Source organism: Paramormyrops kingsleyae, chromosome 9 (genome assembly GCF_048594095.1).
Source record: "Paramormyrops kingsleyae isolate MSU_618 chromosome 9, PKINGS_0.4, whole genome shotgun sequence".
NCBI classification, from domain to species: Eukaryota; Metazoa; Chordata; class Actinopteri; order Osteoglossiformes; family Mormyridae; genus Paramormyrops; species Paramormyrops kingsleyae.
In genome coordinates this window covers 1,242,365-1,262,160 of record NC_132805.1, presented here as the reverse complement: position 1 = coordinate 1,262,160, position 19,796 = coordinate 1,242,365, and the positions used below count along the sequence as shown (strand labels likewise).

The window sequence follows — 19,796 nt, the reverse complement described above, 5'->3', positions numbered from 1 at the left end:
AATGCTCGGGACATTACAAATTTACTGTGATGCAAGAGCATCTTCGGATTAAGGCGCTCAGAGTTCACATACCGTCCTCGGCTTGTTCACGCCTCATATCTGAATATTAATTAGCATGGCGCCGCCTTCATATGTAGGTGAAGGGACATTTGCAATTTTAACGACACACGACAATACGGTAGGAAATGTGATGTCATATATATATATAATTTCACCTGAAGCGACTTGTCAGTGATACTGACAAAGATTAGAAAACCACACATCGTAACCCATCAATTCGCTACGTACAATACGGGTCATCTGTCGGCGTTTTATGTAAGTTATTCATTCTTTTCAATTTATTTGTCTAGTTTATTTTACAGTAATGATCGAATTTTTCACCACACGAAACACTTCACACATCACAATTGCTCTGTGTATAATGTCAATGTCAAGTACTTTCAGTACTTTAAAAATAAAAACGTAGCGGATTTCCTACGGATTTATTTTTTCGGTTTTAGAGGAGTTAGTCTGAAACGTAGAAAGGTGCCTGTAGTTTTCATATCACCGTGAAATTAATGTCAGAAAATTGAATCATTTTGGTGTTTTCGAAAATCTTTTCGTCATTGTTACTAGCTGCCATGGACGTTTTATTTATATGTAGACCTACCTTTATTCGATTTTATTCGGTGTTAATCCTTGGAAACTGCTGGAAAGTGTTGGAAGAACTCGAATAGCGCACATCTCGTAACTTGATTTTGGAAACTGAGTGTTGAAATAAAAGTGATTCATTAAGTGCAGATGAAATATGTTAGTCACTAAATATAATACCATATTATTTACCATATGAATATGGACTATATAGGTAATAGAAATGGTGTCCATTCAATCTATCTAATAAATTTCCTCCTCTTCTTCTGTAGCTTTTGTTTTTACATAAGCGGAATTCCCGTAGCCGATGTACTATAAATTTTGAAATACGTCCGGAATGCTCTTGAAATATTGTTGAGATATTTCAGGAAAGTCCCAGTACTTATCAGATATATCGGGTGTTTAGGCTACTGTAGTTAGATGCTGTTTGTTGTATACAGTGCCGAATAGCCAGGACTTTCAAACACCGAGGTCAAAAATGTTAGTCCTTTTCAGGGGAGGCATGATCCGCCGTGGGCATACAGTGTGGGCATAAATTACTAATTTTTACCTCTCTTTGAGAGCAGCAATAATCATTTTGAAAAAATCATTTCAGTGACTAAAGAATGAAAAAGAACAATTATCGAGGACTAGACCTCAGTGTTCGCAATGGTAGATACGGACATGATTCCAGGTTATGTAATGCATTCGTGATGCATATCCACTGTTTTCGTTAGTCTTCTCTGACTCATGAATATAAAGCCCTAGTACTTCTTGTGTGATTGCACTGCTCGCCAGCCATAACTTATGGCAAGAAAGTCTTCTTTATTCACAGGGAAACATAACGTTAAAATAGCACAGGGCAAATGGCAAGGTTCTATACAGAGGCACAAACGTAAATAGTAAATCGAATCAAACAGCAATTGCAGCGACTCACATGGTTATATAGGCAGGGGTGGACCGGCAATAAATAGGAGCCCGGTAATTTGCTGTAAAGTAGCCCTAGTTTGAAATTTTGCCGCCGACTGGGGTGGGGGTCATAAATTTTGCTAGCGACCGGTTCTCATTAGACCGGGACATTTGGTTCCCGCCTGGTTATAGGTGTGTTTCCATACTACTGCCACGTGATTTAATGCTCAGATGAATTTTTACTGGTTTTGTCTTAAAAATTCTGAGAAAACGGTATAGGGTTGTTTTTGTAAAACGTGTTTCTCCTGAAAAGGCGCTGAATGGAGCTACAGTCGTTGATAGCAGGAGTCTGTGACTCGGAACTGCAGTTTGCAGTTAGGCTACCTATTATAATATATTTGGGGATTCGTCGTCCGTTTAAAAACATTTAAACACTATCCACGGCACTCTCATTGTTTTTATGTGTTTCATGTATTTTACATTTAAGAAAAATCGGTGGCATAAACTCATATTTAGGATTTGCATAGGTGTATCTTTAATTGACTTTACATTTTATTATTTTTTTGACGATTTTTATGTAAAGCGACGTAGAGAGGTAAGGGTTGCCGTTTATGTGCGCCCCCCAAGAACAAATATGTTTCCTCTGTCAGTCGATTTCAGGAGTTTAATTACAAGGATAAAAAAGCAGCATAACGGAGGAAGAAGCTCTACCAGACACAATGCCCGGTGAAGGTATTTTTTTGATTTACATAATGCACAATGATCTGAAAATGTTAAATGTATCTAATATTCTAACGGGTTGACAGGATTATTTATTTTGAAGTTGTCGGGATCTGTGATTGAAAAGGTATGTGATTATTGAAAAACATTTCGATTCCTGTCTTTAGTTTCTAATGACGAGGTGTACGCGAATTCCTATATCAACGATGCCTTTGTGGAAGACGAGAATCCCAGAGAGGATGAGAAGGCCCCCCCACCTCCGGAGGAGCCGACTCCGGCGTCAAATAAAAAAGGATTGTTTAGGTAAACGGAGACGGCCAGTTTTCACGGAAAAAAGCAATTCCTGACAATCTCCGTTTGCTTTTTTTGATTAGGAAAGAAAATGCTCTTATATATATGATTTCGTTTATTAAAAGAGAAATTTGAGGACAACTGTCAGAATTCATATAGTGTCTAATTTTAGGGCAAAGTATTTGATGTCAGTGGTTAAAACAAGATTTTCAGAACTCATCTCATAGAAAGGTTCCTCCATGCCTCCTTTTAAATAGTATGATGCAAAAATAATAGCATAAATTATTTTATCAATAATATATACTAGTGACCAAAATTATGGAACAGAATTTTTAGAGATTGCAGAACTTTAACTGTTGCGCCAGTTTCTGATTTAATCATCCTTGATATCTGTAACATTCTTTGATTGTTTGTAAACATAACCGCAAATATTTCTGTAATAATCTTTAAAGTGTAATGCCAAAAATGTTTCCACAGTTTTGGACATTAGTGTAGGTTGTACTTAAAGTAATAAGTTGTTTGAGAGCTTCACAAGTACTCTTGTGAGAATGTCTCAGGTTATGACAGGGAACGGAATCATGTCATAAAATTAGTTAGTGGATCGTAGCTCATTTGAAAATTTGTGAGAGATTTGTTCATTATTCGACACAGTACTAAGTCACCAAACATGAAATTGTTGAGTATCTCATGGATGTATGATTCTCAGATAAAGTTTATGGTCTATATGGAGGTATTCTGTTGGCTCATGGCAGTCCAAAGGCCCGTAGTCGCTGACTACCTCAAATTCTGTTTAGATGTTGTTGTTCTCATCAAAGCGTTCATGGGGAACTCAGGGTTTGGCTGAGAGAGGCAAAGAAGGAGTACAAAACAAAGGTGGTGGGCATGAAAACCATCACGGGCCGCAAGAAGAAGAGCAGCAGCATGAAAACCATCACGTGCCGCAAGAAGAAGAGCGGCAGCATGAAACCATCACGGGCGGCAAGAAGAAGAGCGGCAGCATGAAACCATCACGGGCGGCAAGAAGAAGAGCGGCAGCATGAAACCATCACGGGCGGCAAGAAGAAGAGCGGCAGCATGAAACCATCACGGGCGGCAAGAAGAAGAGCGGCAGCATGAAACCATCACGGGCGGCAAGAAGAAGAGCGGCAGCATGAAACCATCACGGGCGGCAAGAAGAAGAGCGGCAGCATGAAACCATCACGGGCGGCAAGAAGAAGAGCGGCAGCATGAAACCATCACGGGCGGCAAGAAGAAGAGCGGCAGCATGAAAACCATCACGGGCGGCAAGAAGAAGAGCAGCAGCATAGCAGACGTGGCGAGGTTTGATAGCACTGCTTCAACAGGTTTGATAGCACTGCTTCAACAGGTTTGATAGCACTGCTCCTGCCGCTACAGCCAAATCAACACCCCCACTCTCACCAGCTGCCAACACCTGTCCAGTTCTCACACCTCCGCCTCCCCCATCAGCTACCGACGCTCTCCCCTTCCCCCAAGCTGACATCAACTCCCATCCACCGCAGATCAGGTCAGCAGATAGCTGAGACCCCACCCAGTCCGGATATGGTGTGCCCTGGATGGGTTAAGGCTTGTGCTGTTGAACGGGGGGAGCTCCTCCAACATGTTTTTAATCTGAACCTGCGGCCGGAGTGGGGGTCCCCGCACTGTGGAAGACACTGTGCCTCATCCCAGTGCCAAGAAGGCAAACAGCAGTGTGCCGAACAGCTTCAGGCCAGTTGCCCTTATATCACACATGATGAAGACCTTGGAACATCTCCTCAGACACCAGGCCCTCCATGCACTTGACCTTCTGCAGTTTGCTTATAGTGAGAAGCTGGGTGTGGAGGATGCCGTCATCTGTCTGCTGCATAGGGCTTATTCACACCTGGACGAGGGGAGCGGTGCTGTGAGGATCACATTCTTCAGTCTCTCTAGCACCCTCAACACCAACCTGCCCCTTCCACTGAGAGAAAAGCTTACAGAGATGAGGGTGGACTCTTTCCTGGGATTCTGGATTATGGACGACCTCACAGGTGGACCACAGTACATCAGGCTGAGGGACTGCTCCTCAGAGGCTGTGGTCAGTAGCACCCGTGCACCACAGGAGACTGTGCTCTCCCCTGTCTTCTTCATCCTGTATATCTTCAAGTACAACTTGGAATCATGCCACATGCAGAAATTTTCGGATGACCTTGGAATTGTGGGATGTATTAGGGATGAACAGGAGGGGGAGTACAGGAGCCTGGTGGAGGACAGTGCTTGTTGAACCATCTGCAGCTGATCACCCCCAAGATCAAGGAGATGGTGGTGGACTTCAGGAGGTCCAGGCCTGCTGTGCAAACAGTCTCCAATGATGGGATCAATGTGGAGGTGGTCAGGACCTACAAGTACCTAGGACTGCAGTTGGACGATGAACTGGATTGGTCAGCCAACACTGATTTGCTAGTCAGAAAGGGGCAGAACTGGATCTACTTCCTAAGGAAGCTGGGAAGCTGAGGAAGCTGAGGAAGCTGGGGTCCTTCGGCATCTGTAGGAAGCTCTTGCTGATCTTATACCAGTCTGGTGTTGCCAGTGTTCTCTTCTACGGCGCGGTTAAGGAGAGGGACGCTACCAAACTGGACCGGCTGGTGAGGACAGCTGCACATGTAGTTGCAATGCAACTGGATCCCTTAGTTTCAGTGACGGAAAAAAGGACTCTGGACAAACTGCCGTCCATCATGGACAATGCCAGCCACCCTCTGCACAGTATGTTCAGTGGCGGACTATTGTCTCAGTCCTGCTCTACTGACAGACTGAGAGAAATCTTTTGTTCTCCAGGCCACAAGACTATTCAGTTCCTCTGAGTGATTGAAGTGACTTAACTTCTCTCTGTTCAATGTTATATCAGCCCCAGACAAGCTCTGTATTCAGTATTTCCAAATGTCTCCTTATCCACAGTTTATAGTGCTATGGTATTTATTGTATATATAACATTTACAGTTTTATAGCATTTCTAGTATTTATTATACTATTTTTAGCATTATTGTATTATAACATTTATATTTTTAGTAAGCTGTAAATTACATCATCTTCTTGTGGATTCCCTTGTCACTGCATCCACTGGCAAATATTGTACCACTAAATACTATAGGTACTCTGTAGTAATTAGTATTCTTAGTACCTTGTATGTATGTTATCAGTCAATCAATTAATCTAATCTAATCTAATCTATCAGTCATGCTGGTTTTCCCTTCACTTAGCCATGTCCCCATATACTATATGTATAGCTGGAGAGGCCTGAGGCCTGTTTCCATCGTTGCTTTGTAACGTTCTTCTCCTTTCTTCATCTAGAAGAAAAAAAAAGGAACCAAAGGAACCAGCGAAGCTGGTTGGATTTTTCCAATTAGTAAGAACACAATTCTGTGATATTCCATGAAATTATGTGAAGTGGATTTTCCAAAAAAAGAACCTGTGTAATATTATATTTTGTTTCCTACTTTGCCACAGTACCGCTTTGCCAAACCTCTGGATATTATTTTAATGATTGTGGGGCTAATCTGTGCCGCAGCCAATGGGGTCGCTCTGCCGCTCATGTGTGTGGTCTTTGGCCAGATGACGGACAGCTTCGTCCAGAGCGGTCAACCCTTAAACCTTACAGGTGGGAATTTCTGGGAACTTGCCAGTAGCCCACAGTTCGGATGATGTACACATGGATGAAGAATATTGATTTATGTGTATTTGACATTTTCCTTGTGCCAGTCTTATACTGGCATCAAAAATATGGCTGAGGAAATTTCTGCTTCAATGAGTAACATCATTGTTTATCTTCTATCAGCTTCAGGCAATTTTACTCCCAGTTATGCCAGCTCTGACAATTGTCCTACCATGCCTGGAGTGGATATCGAATCCATGATGGCTAAGTAAGTGTCCTTGATGAATGTTACTCGTGCATTCACTGCTACTGTCAGGTGAAGGATCTTCACAGATGCAATATAAAACTCTGCTGCCTGTTCCTTTCACAGTCGTGCCTATTACTTTGTGGGGATTGGAGTAGCAGTACTCATTCTTGGAACATTTCAAGTCATGCTTTTCCTGCTGGCAGCTACCAGACAGACAAAAAGGATCCGTGAGAGATACTTCCATTCAGTGATCCACCAGCAAATGGGATGGTTTGACACACATCAGATCGGAGTGCTAATTACCAGACTGACAGAGTGAGTATATCTGGATACTAGGCTGGTGATATCTATTGGGTGGATAGATTAGTTGTAATGAAGTCAAAAGGGACTGACCTTTAGCATTAATATAAAACAATGAATTGACTGATTGTCTTTGAATTATAGATGGTAGGTGATGTAGGATGATGCAGACATTTCTATTTCACTGTATTTCCAAGTGCCTCTACTCTGTGTGTGGAGTTTGCATGCTCTTCCTGCATTGCGTAGGCTTCCAGCAGATAGTCCATTTACCTCCCACAGTCCAAAGGCATACAGCTAGGCTACCTGGCACCTTTATATTGCCCATAGTATATTAGTGTGTGTGTGCGTGTGTCCAGCCAGGGTGTACTGCAGGTGTGTCCTGTGCTGCCTTAAATAGGCACCAGACCTTCCCCCCCAAGCTTGATCAGAATATGTAGTTAGAAGATGGACATTATGTTCAAGAAGTATATATTGTCATATTTGCTTGCTAAAATGTTATTCCTATTCCTCCTTTCTTCATAATGAAGACGCTGAACCGTTTTGAACTTTTTATTGTTGTTTAGTGATATTAACACAATCAACGATGGGCTGGGAGACAAGATCTGTTTGTTTGTGCAGTTTTTCTGCACATTCATTGCTGGCCTCATCATTGGGTTCATCAATGGCTGGAAGCTGACCCTTGTCATCCTAGCAGTCAGTCCACTTCTTGCTGGATCTGCTGCAGTCTGGTCCAAGGTAGGAAGAACCAACCATCTCATAATGATTGTCCAATGAGGTTATATAACAAATATTAAGGAATGTAGGAAGGCAGGCACTGAAGAACCTGTATTCGTCCCCTGAGGTCTCACTTTTTTGAGTAACACTGTTGAGTGTTATGTGCTCTCTTTAGATCATTGCCTCCCTGACCAGTAAGGAGCTTTCAGCATATGCCAAGGCTGGAGCAGTTGCTGAGGAAATTCTTGTGGCTATCAGGACAGTTGTGGCTTTCAATGGGCAGAAGAAAGCAGTGGAGAAGTACGTCTCGCTTTCCCAATCAACAGATGCCCCACTGGGAAATGTAAACATGTAAAAAAAAATATTCTCAACAGTAGCATTAAAGGCCTGTCCTGGAGCTGACACCTTATCGTGGTGGAGGGGTTTACTTGTTCCAATGATCGCAAGACCTATGTTGCCCGGGGCTTTTATGCCCCTGGTAGGGTCACTCAAGGAAAACAGGTCCTGGGTGAGGAACCAGACAAAGTGCTAGACCACTTATGATAAGAAAAACATTGGATCCACGATGGGATGTGGGTCACCGGGGCCAGGCCTGGGGGTGCAGCTCGATGGCGAGCACCTGGTGGCCAGGTCTGCACCCATGGGGCCTGGTCGGGCACAGCCTGAAGAAGGCACGTGGGTCCCCCCTCCAATGGGCTCGCCACCTGTAAGAGTGGTCATAGGGGTTGGGTATAGTGCGAGTTGAGCAGTGACCAAAGGCGGGGACCTTGGCGGTCTGATCCTCGACTGCAGAAGCTAGCTGTAGGGACATGTAATGTCACCTCTCTGATGGTGAAGGAGCCTGAGCTGGTGCGCGAGGTTGTGAAGTTCTGACAAGATTGGGCTCACCTCAACTTATGGCTATACTTATTGGGCATACTTATTGCCCCCTGGCTGGGCGCCTGTACATTGGGGTTTACCGCAGTGGACGAGAGGGTAGCCTCCCTTTCGCCTTCGGGTGGGGGGACGGGTCCTGACTTTTGTTTGCGCTTATGCGCCAAGCAGCAGTTCAGAATACCCACTGTTTTTTGGAGTCCTTGGAAGGGGTGTTGGAGAGCACTCCTCCTGGGGACTCTCTTGTTCTTCTGGGGGACTTCAATGCTCATGTGGGCAATGACAGTGAGACCTGGTGTGGCATGATTGGGAGGAACAGCCCCCCCGATTTGAATCCGAGTGGTGTTTTGTTATTGGACTTCTGTGCTCGTCACAGATTGTCTATAATGAACACCATGATCAAGCATAAGGGTGTCCATATGTGCACTTGGTACCAGGACACCCTAGGCCACAGTTCGATGATTGACTTTGTAGTCGTGTCATCGGACTTGCGGCCACATGTCTTGGACACTCGGGTGAAGAGAGGGGCGGAGCTGTCAACTGATCACTACCTGGTGGTGGGTTGGCTCCGCTGGTGGGGAGGCCCAAGCGTATAGTGAGGGTCTGCTGGGAAAGTCTGGCGGAATCCCCTGTCAGGTGGAGCTTCAACTCCTACCTCCGGCAGAACTTCTCCCATGTCCCGGGTGAGGCGGGGGACATTGAGTCCGAATGGGCCATGTTCTGCACCTCCATTGCGGAGGCAGCTGACCGGAGCTGTGGCCATAAGGTGGTCGGTGCCTGTCGCGGCAGTAATCCCCAAATCTGCTGGTGGACACCAGTGGTGAGGGATGCCATCAAGCTGAAGTCCTATCGGGCCTTTTTGGCCTGTAGGACTCCAGAGGCAACTGACAGGTACCGGCGGGCTAAGCGAATGCGGCTTCGGTGGTCGCCGAGACAAAAACTTGGGTGTGTGAGGAGTTTGGCGAGGCCATGGAAAATTACTTGTAGATGGCTTTGAGGAGATTCTGGTCCACCATCCAGCATCTCAGGGCGGAAAAGCAGTGTAGCATCAACAGTGAGAGCACGATGCTGATGTGAGATTGCCATCACAAAGCACAAATCAGCTGGCTTGGTGACTGCATTTCTTTCAGAGAAATAGATAAACATATTTGTCAGAGGAGATATCAGCAGCAGCTTATAGTATACAGGGGTGAACAATGCTATTCCATTCTCTTTTAGGTACGAATCTAACTTAGAGGAGGCCAAAAATTTTGGGGTGAAGAAGGCCATCACAACCAATGCGGCAATGGGACTCACTCAGTTCATTATATTTGGGACGTACGCCCTGGCCTTTTGGTATGGAACAAAGCTTGCAGTCGACGAACCTGAAAACTACTCCATTGGACGGGTTCTCACTGTAAGGCATCATTGACTGTCATTTTAGCAGTAATGACGTTGTGTGTGGTATGTGCATGCTTATGTATTCTGTATTCCCTGTATATTTTATGTGCTAAGAAATATATTAATTTCTTGCTATATATTTTGGTATTTTAGTATTATTGTGATCTGTTGAAGTGCATGTACTTCAATTATGATGTTCGCTTTCATTTTCCAGGTGTTTTTTGTTGTGATGATCGGTGCATTTTCTCTGGGTCGAGGAACTCCAAACTTGGAGAGCGTAGCCAAGGCTCGTGGGGCGGCCTATGAGATCTACAAGACCATCGACCTGGTATCAATATTAGCCTGATGCTACAGTCACTTTGGCTAATTAACAGGAAGCCTGTACTGTTTTGATGCAAATTGACCCTTTGTATTCCAGCCGCGTCCGATTGACAGCAGCTCGAAGGAAGGTCACAAGCCAGAAACGGTGAAAGGAGACATAGAGTTCAAGAACATTCACTTCAGTTACCCATCCAGGAAGGATGTGAAAGTAGGTGCTGATGTAGTTTTGGGTGTAGAAGCAAACTTCTCTTATCAAACCCCCGTGACTAGAAAAATTAGCAACATTTTTACACAATGGTCAAAAACAAGCAGGCATGGCAATCAGGCAAAAGGGTTCGGCAGAACCAGGAACACAAAGACAAAGATTAAAACACAGGAAGGATAGAATACATCCTCAAATGCAGGACACAACAGTGCCAGTCTCACAAAGGGCTGGGAAGAACAGGGCAAAATAGAGCAAGAGAACTCGACTCAGTTGGACACAATGAAATAATCAAGATTAGTGAGGGAACAGAAACAGGTAGGAAACCATTTGGGGAAGGTGAAGTGGATTTTAGTTAGTCGAGTCTGCTATACACAGAACATGACAGATATGATGAGGAAGGATGTTGAATTTAGCTGGGGAAATGCTCCAAGAAGTAGGTGTAGAAGATCCAGGGAGGCTGGGGACAACTGCTTAGTCAGCTTTCTGAAAAAGACATACTTTTGTCACTTAATCGCAATAGAGACTCTCCAGCCATTTTAAAGGGACAGAAATATAAAATCGATAGAAGTGTTTGGCTATTCAAATAAGTGTTTTGAAAATTAAATTAGCTAGCTGAAATGTGTAATTTATATAACCTGGTGAACCCAATGATAATTGGTAAATTAGCTAGCTGAAACTATGTTTGTTTTAGGGAATAGCACTGAAGCAGCTCCATAAATAGACTGAATGTGAAGACCTCTTTGGGGACTTTACTGAGGGCAATTGGAACGACTGGCTCAGGATGATCGAAATGTCTGGAGAGATCTAGTTAGCAGACTATGCGCCAATGGGGGCCACAGGCAATGATGATAATGATGATCTCTTTGATTGCCCCACTAGATCCTACAGGGTGTGAATCTGGTGGTCCCTCGTGGAAAGACCATTGCCCTAGTGGGAGCCAGTGGCTGTGGAAAGAGCACCACCATCCAGCTTCTGCAGCGCTTCTATGACCCAGATGCTGGAGAGGTGAGAATGCCGATCATCATGGCCACCAAGGCTTTATGGCCGACAGGCCAGCAAAGGCACTGAGTTCTGCATCATATGGCGAAGAAGCAGGATATTTCCTTTAATGACAATGTTCTCGCACATTAGCCTTAGTTCTCACAGCGATTAATAACAGTGTCTCTCTGCGGCTGGGTTGCAGATCACTCTGGACGGCCATGACATCCGCACGCTCAATGTGAAATGGCTGAGGGAGAACATCGGCATTGTCAGCCAGGAGCCTGTGCTCTTCGGAACCACGATTGCTGAAAACATCCGCTACGGCTGGGAGAACGCCACGGACGAGGACATCGAGCGTGCCGTGAAGGAGGCCAACGCCTACGAGTTCATATCTAAACTCCCTGATGTAAGGCCACAGACTTGTTATGGGTTTTTATTAGCAAACCTCATGACTTATTTCTGTGATGTTGAAAACTTTTTTTGTATAGATTGCATAGTTCAGATAGCACCAGATGGTTCCCTGATTTGATTGAACATGTGAAAAGACCATAGCTTTATACAATGGCCTGCTTGTGTTTCAACTCACAGAAGATGAACACGATGGTCGGGGAACGGGGGGCCCAGCTGAGTGGTGGGCAGAAGCAGAGGATCGCTATCGCCAGAGCCCTGGTGAAAAATCCCAAAATCCTGCTGCTTGATGAGGCCACCTCTGCTCTGGACACTCAGAGCGAGTCTATTGTACAGGCTGCCCTAGATAAGGTAGGGCTGGGCAGGCCAGACTTGTATTCAGAGGGTTAGGGTTTTACCAGTAGTATTCTGAGGTGAAACGGAAAACCAGGAAACAGCAGTTGTAGAGCTATATGAACTATAGTTGGATGGGTCCTCGCCATCAAGCACATAGATTTGAGTATGGACTGTAAGGACATGTCCATACCAGTTTTTTAGGAGTACTGTATGTGTTTAATGGAGTGGGGTGTCCGGGGCTGATTTGGTCCCTACCAATGTAGAAACCTAACCTGCTCCCTACTGAGGCACCCATCAAAGGACCCAGCAGCATGGAGTCTGGGTTCAGTCCCTAGTGCATTGCATTAGCATAGCTAGGAAGCTACCTGGAGCAGATAGCGCTCACTGCTAAATATGCTACCTTACTCAGAGTAGCCAGCAGCTCCTGCAGCACGCATAGTCTGGCCGTCAGCAGGTTTGGGCCGGTTTTCCTTTCCCATCCCCTGAATAACAGAGCTGATATACCAGGGCTGCCAAACCCATCTGTCGATCTCAGCTTATTTCCAGCTCGATTGCAGGACATAAGTAATGGATAATGCACTGTTAATTTCATTGGTGGTTGTGATTGGCACAATATACCAAAAGGGACTCATTTTTTGTTGCCATTTCGCCCCGCCCTAGAGTAAAAAGGCATGGAATGATGGCCGTGCATCCATGGGAGGAAGTGTGCGGCAGTTATCAATACACCTATGGTGCAGAACAAAAATGAACAGACACTGACCTAAGCAAGAAACTACTTGTCCAGCTAGCATTGTATACAACTAAAAATGCAGTTAATATGACAGGTGCAAATGGTGAAAAATGTAATAAATATATTAATGATGAGGTAATGATGCAAACAAAACTTTGTAATGACTAATTAGGTCAAAAATCACATTATTTGATAATGACCTAGACTGTCGTTCCAAGGCACGGGCCGGCCGGACGACGATAATCATCGCTCACCGCCTGTCGACTATCAAGACGGCCGACATCATCGCGGGCTTCAGTGACGGTGTGGTGACTGAGCAAGGAACCCACAGCCAGCTCATGGCCTTGAAGGGGGTCTACTACTCATTAGTCATGCAGCAGGTAGCTACCAAGATTCAAGCTCAACTCTTATGTTATAAAAGAAATTGCTGCAAACCACCAACTGAAAACAGTTGTATTTGTATTAACAAATCTGAAACATTAATGTTTTTTTTTTTCCAGTGCTGTACTTAACTATGCAATGTTACACAGCCTCCTCTAAAATAATTACATAAACTAACATTAACTATTGACACGTTTACAGAATTCAGGTAAAGCAGAAAATGCAAGTGAGTCAAGTGAAGACGACTCGTTTGATGAGGATGTGGAGGAGGAGTCCATTGAGGAGGGCCCAGTCTATGCAGAAATTCTAAACAATGATGTAGAAGAACATGGCACATCCCAGAACGTCTCTCTGAGGCATACAGGCAGCTTCCGGCGGAGATCTTCCAAGAAGAAGAAGAAGAAGAAGTTTCTCAAGAAACCTGCAGATAAGGAGAATAAGGTATACTTAATGTCAGTTAAGGTGCCAAGCTTATTCAGTGGAATCCTACAAGATGAATCAAGGTTTTTAGAAACACGTTAGCAGTTTTTTTCTGTCCAAACAATACACAGACTTCAATCTGCCCCTTTAAATGTGGATTTATTTTTTCTTTTTTGTAGGAGGAGGAGAAGGTCCCAGAAGTTCCATTCAAAAGAATTTTAGCTTTGAATAAGCCGGAGTGGCCTTATTTGGTGATTGGGATGCTTGCCAGTTTAGTGGGCGGAGCCGTCTATCCCTGCCTCGCTATTGTCTTTGCAAAAATAATTGGGGTGAGTAATTTATAGACTTCATGAAGAATAAGTCACTGACCTTCCTGGTGGAGTTTATACATGAGACATCATGCTCATTTTCTTCTACCACTGCAGGTCTTTGCTGAAACTGACCCGGAAGTGAAACGTCAGAAAACCCTGATGTTTTCATTGCTTTTCCTTCTGATTGGTGCAGTCGCATTCGTGACTTACTTCTTACAGGTCCATCATGTAGCCTTAGATCCACATTCTATCTGCTTTATATCCAAAAATGTTTTTTCCCAGAATGCAATGCGTAACATCAGTGTAGCTTAATAACATTTGACATTTTAAAATATTAATATATTTAAAACTCCATGATTCCATGGTTAACTAGTCCTGCAGACTAGTTCATGTAAATTCATTGCTTATAACTTCACTGCTAGTAGGAAGATTGAGAATTTTTTGTGTACAAATAAAAGGATAACATTGATGCTGACAAGGTGGACCCTTGCTACTGGTATCTCAAGGTGTCTTTCCAGTTAGCCTGCACATAAATCAGTCACTTTCACTACTTACAGTGACACTGCCTGTGAAAAATGACTTGCTGAACAACTGGCTCATTCCCTATTTCTCACATATTTCAGGGTTTCATGTTTGGCAAATCAGGAGAACTTCTGACAATGAGACTGAGAAGTCAGTGTTTCAGAGCCATGATGGGGCAGGTAAGGCTGCATTTGTAAATGCATCTGATAAGTAATGAAAAGTCACAGAAATTCCTGGAAAACTGGGGACCTTGAACACACACGTGCACTGAAGCTTATTCTGACTTTGTCTCCTTCAGGAAATCGGCTGGTTTGATGACAGCAGAAATGCGGTGGGAGTTTTAACTACTAAACTGGCAACTGATGCGTCACTGGTCAAAGGGGTAAAAACTTTTTTTTAGTTCCCCGTTGGTATTTTGTTAAGTGTTTGTGAAAAATGTAACTGATGGAGGTGCCGTAATACCATAGCATGTGGATTCTGAAAAGACTTAGCTAGCACCTTTAGATGTTCATAAGGCTGAACAGTTTATCTATGTATTCAGGATTAGGCCAGAAAAACGTGGATTTGAAGCTGCAGTACCCCAGTGTGATATCATATCATGATTATTTGAAGTATTTGCTCTCAACATTGTGCTATTTATAAAACAACTGAAATGTACCTGAAATATACTACAGCCAAACACCACATAAACATGTTAGACTTCAAACTGCAGAAAGTACCGTCAAACCACTGACATCTTTTTGCTTTGTTTATCCAAATTATCAGTTTTTTTTAGAAATGTTACGGTTGTTGAGCTGTCCCTTTCTTCACCACCACTTCACTGCTTTTCACTTCTGTGATACACCAGAACAGTAACATGTATTATGCCCTGCTAATCACATTTAATAAATATAAGGATACATTAAACTTATACAGATTACTAACTTCTGGGCATCACAATACGCCTCTTGTTAGTATTTTAGGCATGCTACTAATCTGCTTATCAAATTGTGGGCATAAGCAAACACCCATATAGTACCAAAAAAACCAGCATCCGGACAAATTATTACATTCATTATCTAAAGCCTGTGCATGTATCATAATTATATCGAAATGTGATATCGCACAGTGTGATATTGTGCAGTGTGATATCGTGCAGTGTGATATTGTGCAGTGTGATATCGTGCAGTGTGATATCGTGCAGCCCAAATCTGCAGCCATTCCATTGAGCAGCTCTGTATCATTTGTGGCTGTTGGTGTTTTGGATTGACATGGATCTGGGTGACTTGACTTGCTATACATACACTGTGACTAATGGGATCCCTATACTGTCCTCCCTGTGCCTCTCTGCCAGGCAGCAGGATCCAGACTTGGCCTGGCTACGAACACCATATGTGGTCTGACCATCGCCATCGTCGTGGCCTTCATCTTCAGCTGGCAGCTCACACTCCTCATACTCGCCTGCGTGCCTATCCTCTCGGGGGCCAACTTCATACAGATGAAGGCCACTGGTGGCCATGCTTCCAAAGACCAGAAAGCCCTGGAACTTTCTGGAAAGGTAGGGCTCATATACAGTTAGTGGTGAATGAATGTTAAAGATGAATGTCAGAATGCCTGGGCGAGTATTGTTTTCTTCATATTAGAGTTCCTACAGCACCTTAAAAAGTCTTAAAAGGTCATAGTAATTGACCATAGTAAAAGGTCAAAGTAAGGTCATAAATTTGCTGTAGGAATTAAATTTGTAGATGATGCGTTTAAGGCTGATGGGCAAAATTGTCACGCACAGTGGCCAACCATAAAACATTCGTTAGCATGTATGTGTGATTAACTCATGTAGTCCTCTCATGTCCCTTATACTCAATCACAGAGCGTCCCAACGGTTAGTCTTAATAGGCATCTAATGACATCTAATGGCCTGGAAGTAGCACCAGTGAGAGCTACGAATAACCGACCACTTAAACAACAATAATGGTTTGTTTTAGGGCTTACCGCACTTACCAAATTCATGCCCAAAGTTCCTGAAAGCAGCTTGCTTGATGATTAATGTATAATGCCGGTCGATTGCCATCGGCAAAATATACCAAGGGTATAGCAGAACTGAAAATAAGTAAATAAAATGTTTTTTTGTATCAAAGAAATTGTTTCGGCACTTTTTGGCTCTTAAATTAGGTCAAAAAAAGGTCTTAAATAGCACCGAGATTGACTTTAAAAACAGTGCAGGAACTCCGCATGATATTTAATTTTATATGGTTAATTACCTTTTCTTTTCTGCAGATCTCCACAGAAACTGTTGAGAACTTCAGGACGGTTGTGTCTTTGTCACGAGAAGAAGTATTTTTACAGAAATTCAAAGATAGTTTGAGTTACCCATACAAGTAAAGTATCATTTTATTTAAATCACATATATCTCAACCAGTAACCATAACCCTGTGTATTAAGTTCATGTATGATGTATGATACACTGTTTCAGGTCTGCGCTACATAAAGCCCCCATCTATGGATTGACCTACGCCCTTGCCCAGGCAATTCCATACTTTGTCAACGCTGCGATTTTCCGTTTCGGCGCGTGGCTTATAGCGCATTGCTACACGCAGTACGAGAATGTTTTTCTGTAAGTCTTTAATTTACATAAAGGAAAAACTAAAGTGACATCAGTGGTGTCTTGCTTTACCTTATGGATGGTTCATGACTGGCTGTACTTGGTGTTCCCCCAGTGTGTTCTCCGTCATTGTCTTTACTGCCATGAACATCGGACAGTCCTCCAGTTTTGCTCCAGATTTTGCGAAGGCAAAGGCATCTGCACAGCGAATATTAGCCTTGCTGAAGAGGAAGCCTGAGATCGACATTTACAGTGAGAAGGGCGACATGCCTGTAAGTTCTAGACCAGGACTCATGATTCCTTAGAATGTGACTGTTATCTTTATTGTACTCTTGTTTTATGCCCTTTGCTGGCTGGGATAAGCTCCAGGCCCCATCGTGATCCTGTACTGGATAAGCTTCAGGAAGATTCATGGATGGAAAAGACAATTATTGTGCAAAAATAATTAGACACAAATCTATGAGTTTGTCACTTGGATGATATATTCTTCACCCAGGTAAACTGCACGGGGAACATTGAGTTCCATGACGTCCAGTTCATGTACCCGACCAGGCGGAACGTGAAAGTGCTGCAAGGCCTGAATGTGTCTGTAAGCTCGGGCCAGACTCTGGCCCTGGTTGGTGGGAGTGGCTGTGGGAAAAGCACTTCTATACAGCTGCTGGAGCGTTTCTACGACGTCGCTTCTGGACACGTGGTGAGGCTGTGAAGAGCGCCTCTGGTCCTTTTCCCATCATGGTGCTTCTGGAGAAGTACTGGGGCCAGTTTGGCACGTCTACCACCTTAACACTGCTCCATAAATGTCATCTTCTGGCAGTTTCAGCTGTAGGAAACCCAATACGTAACACGCATGACCCTGTTCCTTTCCCTCTTTCAGTCTCTGGACGGGCACGACATCAAGACCCTGAACCTGGCCTGGCTGCGCTCTCAGCTGGGCCTGGTGTCTCAGGAGCCCATCCTGTTTGACTGCAGCATTGCTGAGAACATCCAGTATGGCGACAACAGCCGTCACGTCTCCCAGACGGAGATTGAGGAAGCGGCCAAGAGTGCCAATATCCATACCTTTATCCAGAGTCTTCCAGAGGTATGGATTTTATTCAGTGGGGAAAGTTATTTGGGTTCCGCAGCTTTGGCCATGTAACTGCATCCAGCTGCAAAAAATCTTTTATGGGTCATTGTCAAACGTTTTCGATAATCAGTTGAAGATGATCTGGGAAGGATAACCGGGGTCAGATCCTGGGGTCGGACACATGACACCTATATAAACAAGTGTAGCATTTCGATCCGAAAAACAGAAAATCCATTCATGTACGGTTTAAACCTACAGATAATTAGGTTAATAATGGACGTAAATCTCATTTTAAAGACACAGAATAGAAAGTATGTTCTAGTTTCTGAGTTTATTGCAACCAATGTTAGACTCCATTTGAAAGTTAATAAAAATTGCAAGCATTTTTATATGCAAATTTGGTTGACAGACATACAGCACCAGGGTAGGGGACAAAGGTGCCCAGCTGTCTGGGGGGCAGAAGCAGAGGATTGCTATCGCCCGGGCACTAGTGCGTCACCCAAAGGTGTTGCTGCTGGACGAGGCCACCTCCGCACTGGACACCGAGAGCGAAAAGGTCAGACTCATTTACACATTTTGGAAGAATGCCCAGTGGTGTATTAAATGCATTAGTTTTATGGCACAAAATTTTTGTTGAGTAAACCAGCCATTAGCAGCCTCCTGAGATTTGAGAATCCCGCGTCTCACACAAACTTGCTGTCCGCTGGCCAGATCGTGCAGCAGGCTCTGGACAAGGCGCGGCTCGGTCGCACCTGTGTGGTCATCGCCCACCGTCTCTCCACCATCCAGAACGCAGACACCATCGCCGTCATCCAGAATGGAAGGGTGGTCGAACAAGGAACGCACAGCGAACTCATGCAGAGAGAGGGGGCCTATTACGCCCTAGTAAATGCCCAGGTGTCTCACTGAGGCGAATGTCTCTGCTGCTTCTCATTGCCCAGAAGTTAGCTGTGACCCAAATATTATAATGGATAACTTGCCAAAGTATTATTTATCATTGTTTTAACCACTGAACGTGGGGTGCAGTACACAACATAGATATGTATTCTGACAGACTCTCCAGTGTAACGACGATAGGCTGATTTTGAAGGAATTACACACCAGTGAGAATGATGTACAAACAATAAGGTGTAATCGATAGCCATGCTCTGTACTGACTGGTGATTCTGAAACTTTCATTCAGACATAACTATCACACTGTAACATTAATGTATTCTGTTGCAATATCATGCATTATTTAAATTTGGAGTTGGAGTTTTACATGAGATATATGCCATTAATTTCCTTTGTGTGATTAAAAAAAAAACAATGAGGGGACAATTGGGACTTCATTACACAAATATTAAAGTGTGGGTCACTCACCAACTGCAGAATTTTTGCAAAGCAACATTAACTTTTTAGGTATATTATGTTATTTGTCACTGTGATTTGGTGATTTTTGTAACCATTGGTGGTGGCCTACTGGATCTAAGCTGAATCTTCAGAGCAGCAACAAGTCTGTGTCTGAATTTGCAAACTGGGCACTTCTATAAACCTTGCAGTTCTGTAGGAACCTCCAGAGTCTGCCCATGAGGATGTGGTTGATCTCCTTTGCCACACCACCAATAATGGAGTATCGATGGAGTACCAAGTCTCAGGCCACTGGAACCAAGATCAAGGAACATGGATCACCACGGTCACCAGACCAGTGGGGACCAACGCAATCCTCATAGGCAGCCTTGTCAGTGCCAGTGCTCAGATTGAAGTCATCAGTGACCAGTGGAGTGTCACTACGTGGGCATCTATCAGCCATTAAGCAAAATTGCAAATATAAGCTCTCCTTCTCCGAGATATCATTGACTGCAGTTAAAGTATACACTGAGACAA

The 19,796-nt window shown here is 43.9% G+C and overlaps 1 protein-coding gene across 1 annotated transcript; it reads left to right on the top strand.

Annotated features, from left to right (window-relative positions):
• The first annotated feature begins 214 nt into the window (after positions 1-214).
• Positions 215-19,250, top strand: abcb5 (ATP-binding cassette, sub-family B (MDR/TAP), member 5). Its single transcript, XM_072715962.1, has 29 exons — positions 215-315; positions 2,169-2,250; positions 2,406-2,541; positions 5,857-5,911; positions 6,013-6,163; positions 6,341-6,425; positions 6,528-6,719; positions 7,268-7,439; positions 7,594-7,718; positions 9,510-9,687; positions 9,886-9,999; positions 10,090-10,200; positions 11,077-11,202; positions 11,381-11,584; positions 11,767-11,937; positions 12,871-13,032; positions 13,235-13,474; positions 13,633-13,782; positions 13,879-13,983; positions 14,388-14,465; positions 14,585-14,668; positions 15,620-15,823; positions 16,540-16,640; positions 16,736-16,876; positions 16,980-17,136; positions 17,361-17,558; positions 17,739-17,945; positions 18,340-18,486; positions 18,642-19,250. Exons 2-29 carry the CDS (start codon positions 2,238-2,240, stop codon positions 18,837-18,839), a joined length of 4,005 nt encoding a protein of 1,334 aa, XP_072572063.1. The 5' UTR covers positions 215-315; positions 2,169-2,237; the 3' UTR covers positions 18,840-19,250.
• The last annotated feature ends 546 nt before the right edge of the window (positions 19,251-19,796 follow it).